The sequence below is a fragment of the Elephantulus edwardii genome, unplaced genomic scaffold (genome assembly GCF_000299155.1).
Source record: "Elephantulus edwardii isolate Elephantulus edwardi_28Jun2011 unplaced genomic scaffold, EleEdw1.0 scaffold00003, whole genome shotgun sequence".
Taxonomy (NCBI): domain Eukaryota; kingdom Metazoa; phylum Chordata; class Mammalia; order Macroscelidea; family Macroscelididae; genus Elephantulus; species Elephantulus edwardii.
This window is the reverse complement of record NW_006399753.1, coordinates 1,981,014-1,996,666: the sequence shown is the minus strand read 5'-3', so window position 1 is coordinate 1,996,666 and position 15,653 is coordinate 1,981,014. Positions and strand designations below refer to the sequence as shown.

The 15,653-nt window shown below is 57.4% G+C and overlaps 1 protein-coding gene across 1 annotated transcript in view; it reads right to left on the bottom strand.

Moving 5' to 3' along the window:
• Positions 1-5,684: 5,684 nt before the first annotated feature.
• TSNARE1 (t-SNARE domain containing 1) overlaps positions 5,685-15,653 on the bottom strand; it is a 62,144-nt gene continuing 52,175 nt past the window's right edge. Inside the window, 6 exon segments of the mRNA XM_006879447.1 lie at positions 5,685-6,271; positions 8,334-8,580; positions 8,708-8,730; positions 9,423-9,498; positions 9,579-9,661; positions 14,885-14,957. Of these exon segments, the coding sequence (XP_006879509.1) occupies positions 5,685-6,271; positions 8,334-8,580; positions 8,708-8,730; positions 9,423-9,498; positions 9,579-9,661; positions 14,885-14,957 (1,089 nt within the window).

The window sequence follows — 15,653 nt, the reverse complement described above, 5'->3', positions numbered from 1 at the left end:
GGTTTCATTCTATGGGTCCAGGGTCACTGTGATCTCCAGGTTTGATGGCACCTGACAAGGAGTCTTGTTCTTGTGAATGATGGCAGGTTTCATCCTCTCCACGTCTTACACTCTTTAAATTCCATTTCTTTCTTTCTTTTTTTTTTTTTTTTTACTAAGCAAGCCGGCACCTCATTGCCTGCTGGAGAGATGAGTGACTGAGTGACTACGGGCCTCCTTGTCTCGCTCAGCTTAAAGGCGTGCTTCTAAATGTCATGGCGTTCAGTCAGCTGTTGGAGTCTGGATAATCCTTATCAGTTAAGGAAATTCCGACCTACTTTTAATTTGCCAACGTACTGAGTACTCAGTTATGTCAAATGTTTTCTCAGGAATTATTGAGATGAACATACTACATTCCTGAGCTCGACTGTTAATGTAGGAAGGCGTGGATCGAGGTTTCGCACTGATCCACTGACCAGCCCGTGTCCAGCCACGCGGGTAGTTCCGGCCGACGTCCTTTGAGTTTGCCTGGGGTCTGCTCGTGTTTACCTTGGGCTGCTGCTCTGTGCTCGCAGGTCACATGGGTGCACACGTTCCTTTTCCAGACTGTTCTCTGATTCTGACATCACACTATGTGTCAAGGATTTTTCTTTTTCTACTCTCAGAAAAAAAGTTTGTGCAAGATTAGACTTCTTCTTTGAAGCTCTGGCAGAATTCACTCAGGAAACCATCTGGAGTTGGTGTTTTCACCGGGGAAGATTTTTTGACAATTAATTCAAAGTCATTAATGGTTATGAAGCTTCTCTTAGTTGTCTGCTGCTGCTGTTATGTGCCATCGAGTCGCCTACGCCTCACAGCAATTCTCTGCACAACAGCTCTGAACCCTGCCCTGCCCTGAGCCAGTCTGTCTCTGACACACCTGACCCCATTATCCCAGTCACTGTGTCAACCTATCTCATCCAGGGTCTTCCTCTGCTGCGCTGTCCCTCCACCCTTCCAAGCATGCAGTCCTTCTCTAAGGACTGGTCCCTCCTAGCCACATGCCCAAAGTATGTGAGACGAAGCTTCAACATCCTTCTAAGGAAAAACTTGATTTCACTCTCTCCAGGACAAATCTATCTGTTCTCTTGACAAGTCCTTGGAACGTTCATCACTCTTCTCCAGCATCACAGCTCAAAGGAATGATTCATCTTCTGTCATCCTTAGTCACTGTCCAAAAGAAATACCACAGTGCACTGTCTGTCACCCAGTGTTGCTGTCACAGAGACACCACAGTGCACCGTCTCGGTCACCCAGTGCTGCTGTGACGAGCATTATCTCCCTCCCCAAGCACTGGTCCCTCCCGATAACCAACCCAAAGTATGTGGCGCTAGCTCACGTCATCCGTGTCTTTAAGGAGTGCCTACTTTGCTCTCCCTCTTAGAAGACAGGTTTGTTCTAGAGGGTGGTCCACGGTGCAATTCAAACTTCGTCGCCACCACAATCCTAAGGTGCCAAGTCCCCTTCATTCCTCCTTATTCATTGTCCAACTTTACAGGCATATGAAGCGACTCAAAATCCCATGGCCTGGGTCAGAGATTCAGGGCTCCAAGTGCCCCCCTTGCTTTTTTGCAGTGTGACGAGGTCCTCGGCAGCAGATGTACCCAGTTCAATGTCATTGATTTTGTCTCTTCTCCCATTGAAGAGGCTTCCATTGTGAATGACTGACTTCTCTGGCCCGTCAATCTCAGCTGTTTACCATGACGCTGTTTAGTGGTCCAGTCATAGTGGTTTTGTTTCCTTCAAGGGATGTGGAATCCACACTGAAGGCTGGATACACCCTTTGATCTTCTCCACAAGGGCTTCAGTTGCAGCAAGCTAGGCTGCATCCACAGCATACTGGAGACTGCGAGTGAGTCTTCTTCCAATCCTGATGCCGTGTTCTGGATCCAGGCCACCTCTCAGACTGTTTGCTCAGGATATGGAGAAAGGATACAACCCTGACACACACCTTTCCTGATTCTAACAGTGCAATGTCCCCTTGCTCTGTTCAAAAGACTGTTTCTTGTTCTATGGGCAGGTTACCTATGAGCACAACCAAGTGTTCAGAACCAGGGTCCTAAAAGGGTTTACAACACACATTTTTGAACACACAATTGTTCGCTGCCTAACAGCACTATCAAGGCTTTTATTGCCTTGAGTCAATTTCAGCAAATTGCCCTAGGAATCCATGCATTTTTTCTGGGTTTCCAAATTTGTTGGCATAAGATTTTTCATAGAATTCTCTTATTATTTTGGAATTTATGCTCTTTTTCTCCTGGATCAGCCTCCCCAGCGATTGGTCTATTTTAAGTCTATGCAAAGAGCTTGGAGCTGCACGGAGCCTCTCGATCCTAACCTATCACATTCTGCTCCTTCTCACAAGCCTCTCCCTCCCACGTCGTTTGCGTTTATCCTGCCACGCTCTTGCTTTTAAAAATGTTTTTAATGCCTTAATAAAATTATCTTCAAACCATCTTCTTTCATATCACACACACATTTAAAGCCACTGCTTTCTTTGCAGTATTCCATAGATTTTGCTACAAAGTAATTTTATTATTATTCGATGCTGTCATTTATGTATTCACCAGTGATTGCTTCCCTGTGCCAAAGTTATTTTAAAATATTTTTCATCTCTGAACATGGACCTGCTCACTTATTTTTTTCCCACTGCTTCAGGCTGCCCTGTACTCAGAGGGTACGTTCTCTGCATAGCTGACACCTGGCCACGGCTGTTTTGCCATCGAGTCGCTGTCAGTCTCTGTGTCCCACGGGATCCTGAGAAGGGCTTCTGTATTCTGTACAAATCTATTAGGCCAAGTGTTAGTTATATTCTTGAAATCTGCTAAGTCTTTACGAATTTCTTATTTGTCTCATTGTTGGAAAAGAGATGTTACAAACTTCCATTCTGAATTCCCTCTGTGCAAAACCACCAACTAACCACAGAAATGCAAGCCAGCCCAAGCTCATGACTGTCCAGCCAGCACTGACATTGCGGTGACTTCGCTCCCTAACATAAAGGCCCAGGAGTGCACGGCTTTGGCTTTTCAACCCGTTACTACCCTCCAGCCCGCTCCACACCCCGCAGACAAGGAGGGCCTCCTCCTGGGCATCTCGCTTCGCTGCTCTGGGCATGCAGAGGCATCTTCATGTGGTTTGAATTTGCACTTTCAGTTGACTTGTTTCAATTAACAGATGCAGCCTTGGATGTGCTCTCACCAGCCGATGCCAGGAAATCCTGAGGACAGCTGTCTGGCCAACGGATTGTAGTAGTAGATCCATATTTGCTGCCATTCCCAAGAAAACGTGTTCCAGCTGAACGTGGAAACCATGGAACAGTATTAATAGTATCACATTCAAGCAAAATTCCGCTGAAGATCACTCAAAAATGGCCAGAACAAAACCTAGGTAGGGAACCACCAGGAGTTCAAGCAGGGTTTAGAGAGGCTGTGGCACCAGAGATCACTGCAGATGTCAGATGGATCCTGGTTGAAAATAAAGAGTACCAGAGGAATGTCTATACTTTCTTTACTTTGCAAAGACATTTGGCCGTGTGGATCATGACAAGTTGTGGCTGACATGGTAAGAATGGGAATCCCAGAGCCTTTCATGGTTCTTCTATGAAACCTATACCTGAACCTGGAAGCTGCTGTGTGAACGGAGCAGGGGAACACTTCCTGGCTTCAAACTGAGAGTGTGTCAGGGTTATAGTCTCTCTCCACACCTGTTCAATCTGTATGCTGAGCAAATTATCTGTGAAGCTGACCAGGAATGTGGTAACAGGACTGGAGGGAGACACAGCAATAACCTGCACTATGCCACAACCTTGCTGCTGAACATGAGGCCTTGAAGCACTGTCACCTCAGACAGCTCTGCATTTCCTTTGCTCACCACTCTGGGGGCCTTGATTTCAAGAGGGCGACGGCTCTTCTCAACGTGGCTAGCTTCTAGCCATTACTTGGTGAAACTTTGTCTGTGATGGTACATTGCAGACAGGATTAATATCCACAATCATTAGTAAATATAAGCAGACATGAAACTGACAGAGACATGGCAGTAAACAACACGGCTCAGATCGAGGCTCAGTATGTGAGCAAGGTCAGGGCCAATGTATGACTTGTGCTTCAACTGGACAAGGTTCAATGTGACCACAATCTGGACTCAGTGTTACCAGTTATCAGGGTTCAGTGTGGGACCAGGGTCATGGCTCAGGGTGTGACCAGGACCAGGGCTTAGTGTGTGACCTGGACCGGGGTTCAGTGTGTGACCAGGGTCAGGATTCAGTGTGTGACCAGGGTCAGGGCTCAGGGGACCAGGGTCAGGACTCAGGGTGTGACCAGGACCAGGGTTCAGTGTGTGACCAGGGTCAGGACTCAGGGTGTGACCAGGGTCAGGGCTCAGTGTGTGACCAGGACCAGGGCTCACCCTAGACCTGGACTATGAACTGAAACCAAGACAAGAGTTTAAGACGAGCAAGCACTCAACAGCCACAACGGCTCACAGACCAGCCACTGTGGGCATTTCCAAGTGCACGAGTGCTGACCTCCTGCCCTGCACCAAGGATTTCCACGACTCGCTGGGAGGCAAGCAGTGATGGATCTGCAGGACTGTGAAGAAGCATCAGTGCAAAGGCTGGCCTGCAGAGCAAATGGAACCGCTGCACCCACTGAGGAAGAGGCTGGAAGGAGCCAGCGTGCTGCAGAGGCGGCTGAGAGTCTGAGTGCTGGGCCCCTACAGGCACTAAGCCAAGAGCCACTGCACCTGCGCACGGCTCCACCGCCACACTGCACACCTGTGGGACCCGCACACCCAGGCTGCGTGCGGTTCCCCACGACCTTCTGGCCAGGAGGCTGCCCAGCTCAGGTATGTGAGCACTGAGGGCCTGGGCATGTCTTATTCCATAGCCAGCCAAAGAGAAGGCGGGAGGACGGAGGGAGGGGCCTGGGCTCTGCTCCATCTTTTCTGGAAGGTCTCCCACAGCCGCCCATGGTCCCGGCCTGAGCTTGGTCCTCTCCCTATCAAATGCTCAGGGCAGCAGGAGAGGTGAGGAGAGGAGGGCTGGGTTCCAGGCGCACTCAGGACCCCAGGAGCACACAGTGACGCACAGCCCCAGAGGCAGAGCCTCGCCCCATCGACGCGTCACAGACACTGCCACTGTGCTTTTTTGTATTATTTTATGTTCATGTACAAAAATAGTTTTTGCAAGAAAAATCAACAGGTACAAAATGGCATCCCACCCCCGCACAGTACCAAGTAATATATGCATATATATCTGTGTTTATAGCAATATAGATATAAAACTGGAGACATGGTGCCCGGCCCAAGGAATGGGGCCCCCTCGGGCCACACCCAGCAGGATGGCAGGAGCTGGCTGCTCAGAGTCCGTGAGCTCGAGAAGGAAGGGGAAACAAAGTCACAGGTCCCACGGTCATTTCCAGCTGGGCTCTGAGGGCCCTTTCTGCACCTGGCCGGGTCCCCCTTCAGCCCTCAGGATGGCTCTGCCCTCAGGTGCTCCTGGCTGTAAGAGCACCAGGTGGCCAGCCAGACACTGGGCTCTCGTCCACATGCTCTCCTCCTCCTGAGCTGGCCCTACCAAGCCCCTCACATGCACAGCACCCATCTCCCCTGGGTGCAGGCTTCCTCCCTGGTCCACTGGATCTTCGGGCTTCGGGGCGGGCCTGAGCTCCCTAGGCCTCCTCTTCCACCTTCAGGATCATCCCAGAGAAGACCTCCAGACCCGCAGGGGCACTCTGGGGGCTGGGCTGGGCGCCCTGGGTGGGCCCACGGGCCGCAGTCACAGCCGGGGCACTGTCCAAGACGGAGGGTGAGGCTCCCCGGCCAGGGCGTGCTTCCACCAGCCGCTCAAGGGTCCGGCTGAGGGCCTCGATCCCGTCCGCCAGCCGCTGGCTCTGCTCAGCCAGTCGCTGCAGGAGCACATTCTGCTGGGCCATCAGGGAGCTCTGCTGCTGACACCAGGAGGCCAGCAGGGCACCCTGCCGCCGGTGTGAGTCCAGCAGCCGCTGCTCGAACTCTGTCACCTCAGCGGCTGGCTTCCCAGGGGGCGCAGGGCCTGAGGATGGCGGGGAGGTTCGGAAAGATCCCACAAAGGCCACAGAAGCTGGGGCGGAGGCAGGGGACGCAGGTGGGGAGGGCGAGATGGTGGGTGCAGGGAAGGCTCCTCGAAGGTCCAGGGGGTCGGGCTCAGGCACATTGGGCCCATCCAGGGCACGAGGGGGTGTCCACAGGCAGCCAGGCACCTCATCCTCCTCGTCAGCTAGCGGGGAGACAGGAAATGTCAGCCTCCACCAGCCATGGGCAGGTGGCACCAGAAAGGGGTGGGCGAGCACTGAGGACCATCAAAGTGGCCCCACACAGCTGCTTAGATCTCTCAGCACCCCTCCATGGTGGGTGTGGTGCCCTGTATGAGACTAAGGACACCAGACTCAGGGGAAGAACTTACTCCAGCAGTAGGGTCAACCAGCCATCATCTCTGCATCCATGTGGCTGCTATTATCTTGTCTGCTGATCTCTCTGTATCTATCCACCCTGTTCATCTACCATCCAGCCATGCTCTGTGCACATCCACCGGCCACTTCTTCTCTCTCCATCTTCCCAGCTTCTAGTCACATGAACATCCATGCATCCGCCCAATCTCTATCCATATACCACCCCAGCTCTCATCTATCCATCCTCTGTCTATATCCTATCAATCCTCCAGCATCCTATGCACCCAGCCATCCGATTTTCGCCCATCCTCCATCCACATATCCTCAAATCACACACCTACAAATCCCCATCCACCCACCCATCCTTTATCCACATACCCATCTCTCTCCTACAACCATCTAGTATCATCCACATATCCTCAAACCACACACCTACCAATGCACCATCCACCTAGGTACCCATCTATCCACCTACCCTGCATCTAACCATGCACCCAGCCAGCCTCCACCCACCCCCCAATCATCCAGGAATGCGTCCAACCACATGCAGCCTTCATCCGCTTTTCTATCCACCTACCCATCCATCCTCCTTGCATCTACTTATGTGCCCTCAATCCAATGCTTCCCCCTTCACCCACACATCCATCCATCCTCCACCACCCACCCAACTATTCCTTTGTCTCTCCATCTTTCATCCACCCCAACCATCCATTCTCACTGCATCCATCCACTCATCTTTACCCACCCCCATCCGTCTACCTTCCATCCTTCACGCACCTACCATTCATCCAATCGAATCTCCATCCACTTGTTAATCTACTATCCCATCCACCTACCCTATCTCCCATCTATCCTCTCCCCACCTTTCATCTGTTATCAATCCAGCCACTATCCATCCAACCACGTCTTTATCTATCTATCCATATATCTATCCCCTTACCCATGTGCCCACCTATCAATACTGTGTTCTTCAATTTACCCGTTCATTCATTCCTGCCTGCTGTGTGACCTGGGGAACTCCCTTCTCCTCCAGCCTCACACTCCTAACTTACAGGTGGTTTGAGGGATCTGAGCACTTGGGATACACGTGGAGGAAAAGTCTACAAATCTCAGGCAGCGAGAGCACCCGAGAAGAGAGGCTGATGTGATGCCACCTGCCCTGACACGTGGGGAAGGGCCTCGTCACAGTGTGAGCAGAAGGAGGTGGGCACAGGGCAGCGACCGAGGGTGGTCTCCCACAGAGAGGGGACAGCTCCTGCTGCTGTGGAAGCCGCTGCCCCATCCCTGTCCCAGGGCCCTGGGCTCCCAGGCCCTGCTGCAGGTCTGTGCCTGGTGAGGTGCTCCTAGGAGGGGGGGGGGCTGCACTACCTCTTCTTCCTTCTCCACTTTCTTCTTGGTCTCCTCCTCCTGCTTGCCTGCGTGGCCTGCCCATCCTGCTGACCAGCCAACCCATGATGCTGCCCAGCTTCCTGGGGCTCTGCCTCTCAGAAGAGTTCTTGTCCAGTGAGGCTGAACCTGAGCCTCCAGTGAGACGCTTCAAGGGGGCAGCTGCCCAGCATCCAGTCCAGGGTGCCAGGAAGGACCAGGCAGAGAGCTGGCCGCTGCTGGAGGTCTGAGAAGAGGGCTAGAGTGGGTGGTACCAGGAGAGTCCACGCTGAACTTGAGACCGGTCATCCTGCAGATTAGACCTTGGGCCCATGTGCTGTCTCCTCCTGGGTCTTCACTGGGGTCCTTGATGGCTTGACTTCTAAGTCTGAGTGGCCTCTGAGAGAGGAAGCCGGGGTAGACTCCACTCTCATTCTAAAGTTTGCTCACCAAGGGCTCAGTGCTGTAGACAACGCTGCACTCCAGACCTCGTGCACCCAAAGAACCCTCCTGAGCGGTGGGGACAGAGCTCCGGCGGGGATGGGGCCACGGCAGGAATGGGGTCGGGGCTGTGGCGGGGAGAGAGCTCCAGCGGGGATGGGGCCACAGTGGGGACGGGGCCGCAGTGGGGACAGAGCTTCGGCGGGGATGGGGCCACGGTGGGGACGGGGCCGCAGTGGGGACAGAGCTTCGGCGGGGATGGGGCCACGGTGGGGATGGGGCCGCAGTGGGGACAGAGCTTCGGCGGGGACAGGTCGCAGTGGGGACAGGGCTGCAGCGGCGACAGGGTAAAGGCCGTAGCACCCACCTCTCCAACACTTCATGATAACGCATGGTTCCCACCCTCACACGCCCCCCCCAGAACCATTCCCCTTTCCCCTCCGCACACCCCGTCCTACGGCCTGCAGGTCACTGGCCGGGCCTGTGGGACGGAGCACGGATGAGCCCAGATCTCTCACACCCCACCGTCCAGGGCTGGGCCCACAGGCACCCATCTGACCAGACTAGACTGGGCTCCACTGGCCCTCCGCCTCAGCAAAGGAGCAGTGTGTGGTCATTTCATCTCCCAGGGCCAGAACTGGCAGGACCACTGAGGCCCACCATCCTGCTCCTCACACCCCAGCAAGAACTCATCCAACCAGTTCAGCAGAACTGAGCCCCGGGGAGGTTTCAACGGCTGTTTCTTCAGGCAAGTCTGCCAGGCCTTTCCCCCAAACCATCTCTGTGGACACTCAGAGCATGGATGTCGGAGCCATGTACTCAGTCCCTCAAAACCCATCTGCTAGCTTCGGGCACCCCTCCCGCACGTGGACCCAGGCTGGCGCTGCCCAGCTGCCCTCCCTAGCGTCGCCCAGGCCTGAAGGCAGCAGACAGAGGCAGGCGTGCCTTCCACAAGGAGGGCACCCCGGGCCTCTGGACGAGCAGCTCACCAACAACACAGGACACAGACTAGGGCAAGCACGTGCTCCAGGGAGCCCCAGGACCCTGGCCAAGTAGGGACTATGGCCACCACGCTCCCTGCCCGGAGCGGCCTGCTGGGACGGGGCCCATGGGCATGGCGGTAGGCAGGGCAGAGCGGTCACACCTACGCTGTGGACACCAACAAGCACTCACCAGCCCCTGCAGCCTGGCCGCGGGTCCAGGGCTGGAAGCAGCCTGGCTGCTCAGGGAAGGTCTGGGGCATGCCTTCCTGCACCAGCAGGGCTGGGCCACTGAGGAGGATGGACAGATGGCCGCGGTGTTGGGGCGGGCACTCCCGCCTCAACTTACTTGGTGCCGACTGGCTCCTGCCAGGAGCTCCCGGGCCAACTCTGCATGCGAGGAAGCGGCCTCGATGCTGGCTTCAATGCTGTCTGCAAGTCAAGACAACAAAGGCAGTTAGCACAGAGCCCTGCCCGGGAGCCCTGCTCAGGAGCCCCTGGGGGTTACAGGTGGTCCCCTGGCAGTCAGTGTGGCTCAGGGAGTGGCAGAGGTGATCATGGGTTCTGAGGGGCCTTCCTGCTACCTGGCCCTGCGTGGAGGCCAAAGCTGCCAGCACAGAGGGCTGGCGCCTTCTCAGCACCTGGCTCGGGTTGGGAGGGGGGACAGCATCTCAGGAAGGGTGAATGTCGCTGAGTCCAGCTCTATCATCACTGTATCTTCAGAGAGCTTCTGCCCCTAGGGCTCTCTCCCTGACAGGCCTGCTGTACCCGGCCAGCCCTCCATGCCCAGGGGCCCTCTGCCCCCCAACAGACATGCTGTAACTGAGACCTTCTCCCCAAAGTCCTCTGCCCCCCAACAGGCTTGCTGCACCCCAGCCAGCCCTCCATGCTTAGAGGCCCTCTGCCCCTCAACAGGTCCCAGTAGGACCTGTGTCCCTGAGGTCCTCTGTACTCCAGAGGCCTTCTCCCCAAAGTCCTCTGCCCCTAACATGCCTGCTATATCCCAGCAGGCCCTCCACCACCCTGGGGCTCTCCGGCCTGCAACAGGTCTGCTATCTAGAGGGCCCTCTGCTCCCCACACAGGCCTGCCACACCCCAGCCAGCCCTCCATACGCCGGGGCTCTCTGCTCTCATCAGCCCTCCAGCCCAAGAGCCTGTGAAGGCGAGAAGCCCGTCCTGTAGGGCTTCTCTAGGGGCAGACACGGTCTGGTGGCCCTGGGGTCAACATGTGCTCAACCAGCGGGTGGATCCAGGACTGAACAGTACAGCAGACACCACGTGAGGTGCTGCCCTAAGACCGTGGGTGAGTGACCAGGAGTCAAGACTTCAAATGCTGTGCCACCTACCCTTACGCACTACACCCAGCTGGCATATCTTGGGCACCCCAGGCTGAGTGGGAAGCCAGGATACCACACACACAGGCCGGAGCAAAGAGAGGAGGTGTCAAAGAACACAAGCCAGTCTGCCTGGTTCACCACGCATGCTGCCCACACGTGCCGCAGGGAATGGAGACAGGCACAGGACGTCCACAGGGCTCGCGCCAGGCAGCCCTCTACAAACGCTTCCCCTCTACCAAACAGGATGAAGCGGGCACCCACCCAGGAGGGTCCTGACAAAGACCAGCACAGCTACACATGGACATTGTCCACTTGCTGGGTCCGAGGGCTCCACGGCACAACCACTATCACCTGATGCAGCCACTCAACCCGGGCGCTGAGCTGCGAGCAAGGTCCTTGTGCTGCTGGAGGCTGGGGCCCAGGACAAAGACGCTCTCATGTGGGCACAATGCCGCTAGACTCCTCTTCCCCCGGCCGAGAGCTGCTCCTGGGGCAGGGGGAGGCAGAGCTGTCCTCTGGGAACCCCTAAGCAGGAAGGCCCATGGCCTCCCTTTGAGAAGTCTCATAAAGCCATCATCAGGGCCTCCCTGGCCCTTTCACCAGGGTTCAGGGACCTTCGGGCCCAGCCCAACTCCTCCAGTACCCAGAGCCCTCCTGCATCCACGGGGTCATCCACGTGGGAGTACTCTCCAGAGAGCCTGAGTTGAGGGGTGGGGTGCAGACAGGGTCTGCCATTTTGGAGAGGTCGGGAGACCGGGGGCTTGGGGTGTCCATTTTCCTGGACTGGGACCATCCTCCTCTGGCACCAGCATGTTCCTCTGGCCTGGAGAGGGCAATGGGACAAGTCTAACAGGTGTCAGCCCTTCACCTGTACAGAGCATGCGGCACACCCCAGGGCAGGCAGGCTCTGCGGTCAGGACACCTGCTCTCTGGGGTCAGATGGCCCCGTGAGCGATCGGCTCACAGCCTAAGTCACTCCCATCCAGGCAGGTCCTCTGACTCCGCCCACTCCCTGAGCTGCTCCTCCTCAGGCCCACCCAGGGCACCAGTCAACCTCTCCGGCCACCAGGCTCGTCCTGTGCTCAGCCCTTTCAGAACCCTGGGCTCACCCCACTACAGCCACCCGCACAGGACAGCTGAGGGTCCTCAGCCGCAAGTTCTGCTGGGCCCCTCGGGCCTGAGGTGGCCAGTGGCCGGCTTGTGTCCACACAACTGAGTGCTGCTGTCCCAGATCTGTGTAGGAGACCACGCTGGGTCTCAGGAGGGTCCAGAGGGGGCCCAGTCCTGCTCCCCAGAGTCCGTCAGCAGCTTCGGAGTGAGCAGGGGGCTCCACCTTGAGGATGTGGCTCGTGGCCAGTGCAGGCTTGGAGGCAGCGACGAGGCACAGTGGTGGGGAGGTGGGGTGGCAGTGGAGGCTGAGTGCTGGAGGTCGAGGCTGGAGGTCGAGGGTGGAGGCCGACAGGTGGAGAAGGAAGAAGAGGTGGCAAAGACCTGGCTGAGCCCCGTGTTCCTCACCAGGCACAGAAACTTCTGGAGGATTGGGACCCTATGGCCCAGAAGGGTAGGGGCACACTGGTGACTGCAGGTCCACAGGGACCTGAAAAGGCTGATGTCAGGGCAGGAGGGGGACCCCTGCCCCACATCCACAGCAGAGGCCTGGGGGGGAGGCAGGGTTCAGCACTGCCCCAGAAGCCGGGACTCTCTGGGCACTGCCTACTGCTGGCCCTCGTCTCCATGCTGGACGCAGAGCTGTCTTCCTGGGGTTCTAGCTTGCACCTCTGCAGTCGGCCATGTGGGCCTGATGGGGGAACCCCAGGTTCAGACAGGGGGGCTGCCCCACAGATAGGTGGGCCCAGGAGAAACATCACCAAGGCTGCGGCTGCCCAAGGCCTGGCCCGGGAGCTCCAGCCGAGGTGAGGACCCTGAGTTGGAGCATCTGGACAGCCACCCCTCCCCGGTCCTGAGCCGCAGTTTCCTCAAGAATGGGGCAGGAAAGGAGAGTTGGGGCCAGCTCTATGGTCCCCACTTACTTGGCAGGGGCTCAGGGCCCTGGCCCTCGCCCGGGGGCGCTGGAGCTGAGAAGGTCTCCGCCACCATGCGCTCCACGGGTGTGAGGACCAGGGCAGGGGTGGGGCCCGCCCCTGGCGGGCTGTGGGGCCGCTCAGCCAGCTTCTTGCGCACCACGCCACGCAGGTCCCTCCACTTGTGCTTGAGGTCGCCCAGGTCCCGGCGGCAGTAGCCCAGCGCATTGACCGCCTGCAGGATGCGGCTCCACACACGGTGCTTGCGGGCAGGTGGACCCCGCAGCGCCCCAAACAGCAGCGGGTAGTGGCGCGTCACCTTCCGCACCAGCACCTCGGTCTCCTGCGGGCTGAAGTTGGGCTTGCGTGTCTTGGTGCGGGAGTGGACACCCGGCCTCAGGGGTGTGGAGCCTGGCCCGTCACCAGGTAGCAGGGTCCCCATGGCCGGCTCAGGGCTGCAGCTCTGCCGGCAGGTGGCCTTGCCTCCACTGCTGGACCCTGGAAAGGCACCAGAGGCTTGGCAGAGGGTCGGGCAACAGGGTAGGGAGGGCCATGGACTGGGCAGTAGGGCAGGGAAGGCTGAGGGCCGGGCACCAGGATAGGGAAGGCTACACCTGGGCAGGGAGGGCTGGGGGCTGGACACCTGGGCAGGGAGGGCTGGGGGCTGGACTCCTGGGCAGGGAGGGCTGAGAGCCAGGTGCAAGGATAGGGAGGGCCAGGGGCCGGACACATGGGCAGGGAGGGGTGGTCCCATTCCACCTTGGTGGACACCACGGAAACACTGACTGCCTGACATCAGAGTTTGGGGTGGTATGCAGTGGGATCCCTGTCTCTGCCACCCCCATGCAGTGCTGGCCCTTGGCCCCATCAGCCTCACTGGCGCCTTGGCTCGTGACCAAGAGCCCCACGTCCATGATCACTGCCCTCCAGCCACCTAGGGTGGGGGGAGCAAGCACACCTGCCTCACAAGGACAGAGCCCAACCAGTCAGCACCTGGACCTTCAGGAATGTCCAGGCCACTGTGCTGCCCACCTCACTGCCCACTTCGCTGCCCACCAGCCAGGAGGGAGACATAAAGATACAGCCAGGACCGAGGGAGGATGTGCTGTGGGGTGACGGGGTACCCGAGCAACAAGCTGTTGGTCACAGGAAGCTCTGAGGAAGCACCCCAGAAAGCTGGGGGAGCCCACACCCTTCATCCAACATGGATGACTGTCCTCAGAGCTCTGGGACACCAGGTCCTCAGAGCCTTGGCCCTGACACTCAGGGCTGTTCATGGCCAGTGATGCTACCAGCCAAGAGCAGACACAAAGAGGCTGGGGGAGGCTGTGGTGGTGGAGCCTCGTGGCTCCCAGCTGGAAGCTGGGGCATTTCAGACCAGGGCAAGTCTTCCTCACTGAATAGAGGGTGGGTCACGGGCTGAAAACAGTTCCCTGCCTACATAGGACACGGCTCTTTGCCCTATGGAAGAAGCAGCAGTGTTGGACCACTGAGCAGAGTCTACTGCACTCCCTGAGCCTGGGGAGGGACCCCGTGAGGGCCCCATGGTCCACCCCTACATCTGTCCAGCCCAGACACTTTGTCTACCCTGTGTCACTTCACCTTCCCATTTCCAGGACAGCTGGGGCTCAACTGGCAGCCACACAGACGTGGAGGGTGTTTTTCTGCCTCCTGTGCTGAGGGACGGGGCTCAGGGAGCTTCAGCTGAGGTGCAGCACAGGGACCTCGACGGTGACCGCCACCAGTGACTGCACAGCATCCCAGCAGGAAGAGCCAAGTCCCCCAATTCACTCAGCAGATGGCCACGGATGAGCCAGGGCAGAGGCTAGAGGATGGCAGGCCTGGGCACGGTGCCCCAGCCCTCTGAGCTGCGTCCTCCTCCAGAGAGGTCAGTACCCCTCACTAACACTCCCCTCCTTATCTCAGCTGCTCCCCACCATGATGCCCCTAGGGACGAGCAGGGGGGCTCAAGGACAGGACTGCCACTTCCACACCGCCCCCAGCCATGTACTCAGGACCTCTCCTGGTACCTTGGTCCTAACACCAGGACCCTCAGGTTGGAGTGAGGGAACAGGCCAACAGTCACCTCTGTGGCCCCATTACAGATCAGTTCCTTCAGAGAGGAAAGTGGGGCTGTAGGGAGGGTGCCTGAGGTCTCCCAGGGCAGGCCTGTGTGAGGAGCTGTCTTAGGGGTGATCTCCCAGAACCCTACTCTGGCCAGGCCTGGGAGCTCCCTGGAGGGAAAGGCTCTGACAGGGGTGCAGCAGACCCTCGGTGACTGGGGGGGGGGCACCTACCCATGGCTTCTCCTTGCTCCGACACCATGGAGGCCAAGTCCTTGATGATCTGCTTCACATCAAGCAAGTCACTCTAAAACAAAGATGGTGGCTGTCAGGCCCATGGGCGGCGGCCATGGCCTCATAGTCCTGTAGGACCGGGGAAGCTAAGAGAACCGAGAGGAGCCTCCTCACCTCCATCCCCTACCCTGCTGGGAGGGAACAGAACTTCTGACCTTTCCCTTTCTGTATAACCAGCTGGTACACAAGTGCTGCTCAGGAAATCCTGAAGGAGGAAGGCGCGTGGCTGACGAGGGCAGGGGAGCAGATGGACAGTGGACAGCCAGATGCATGTGCTGATATATGGTGGATGGTAACTGGTTGTACAGACGGTTAGATGGGTTGGCAGGAAGATGGACAGATGAATATTTAAACGGACAGGGGAATGGGTGGTGGCTAGATGGATGGATGGAGGCTGAGCGGGTGGGTGGACTGAGTGGATGGGTAATGGGTGGCTGAACGGAGTGGACGCGTAGGTGGACAGCTGTTTGGCTGAATGAGTAGGTAAGTGGGTGGTTAGATAAGTAGGTGAATGAGTGGTTGGATGGGGTGGTGGATGGCTGGTACATGGGTAGGCAGGTGGGTGATTGGCTGTATAAGAGGTGGATGGGCAAGTAGACGGTTGGCTGTGTGGTAAGTGGATGGATAGGTGGTGGGTGGTTGGATGAATAGGCAGGTGGGTAGTTAGATGAATGGGGAGGTGGGTAGTTAGGTGAATGGGGAGGTGGGT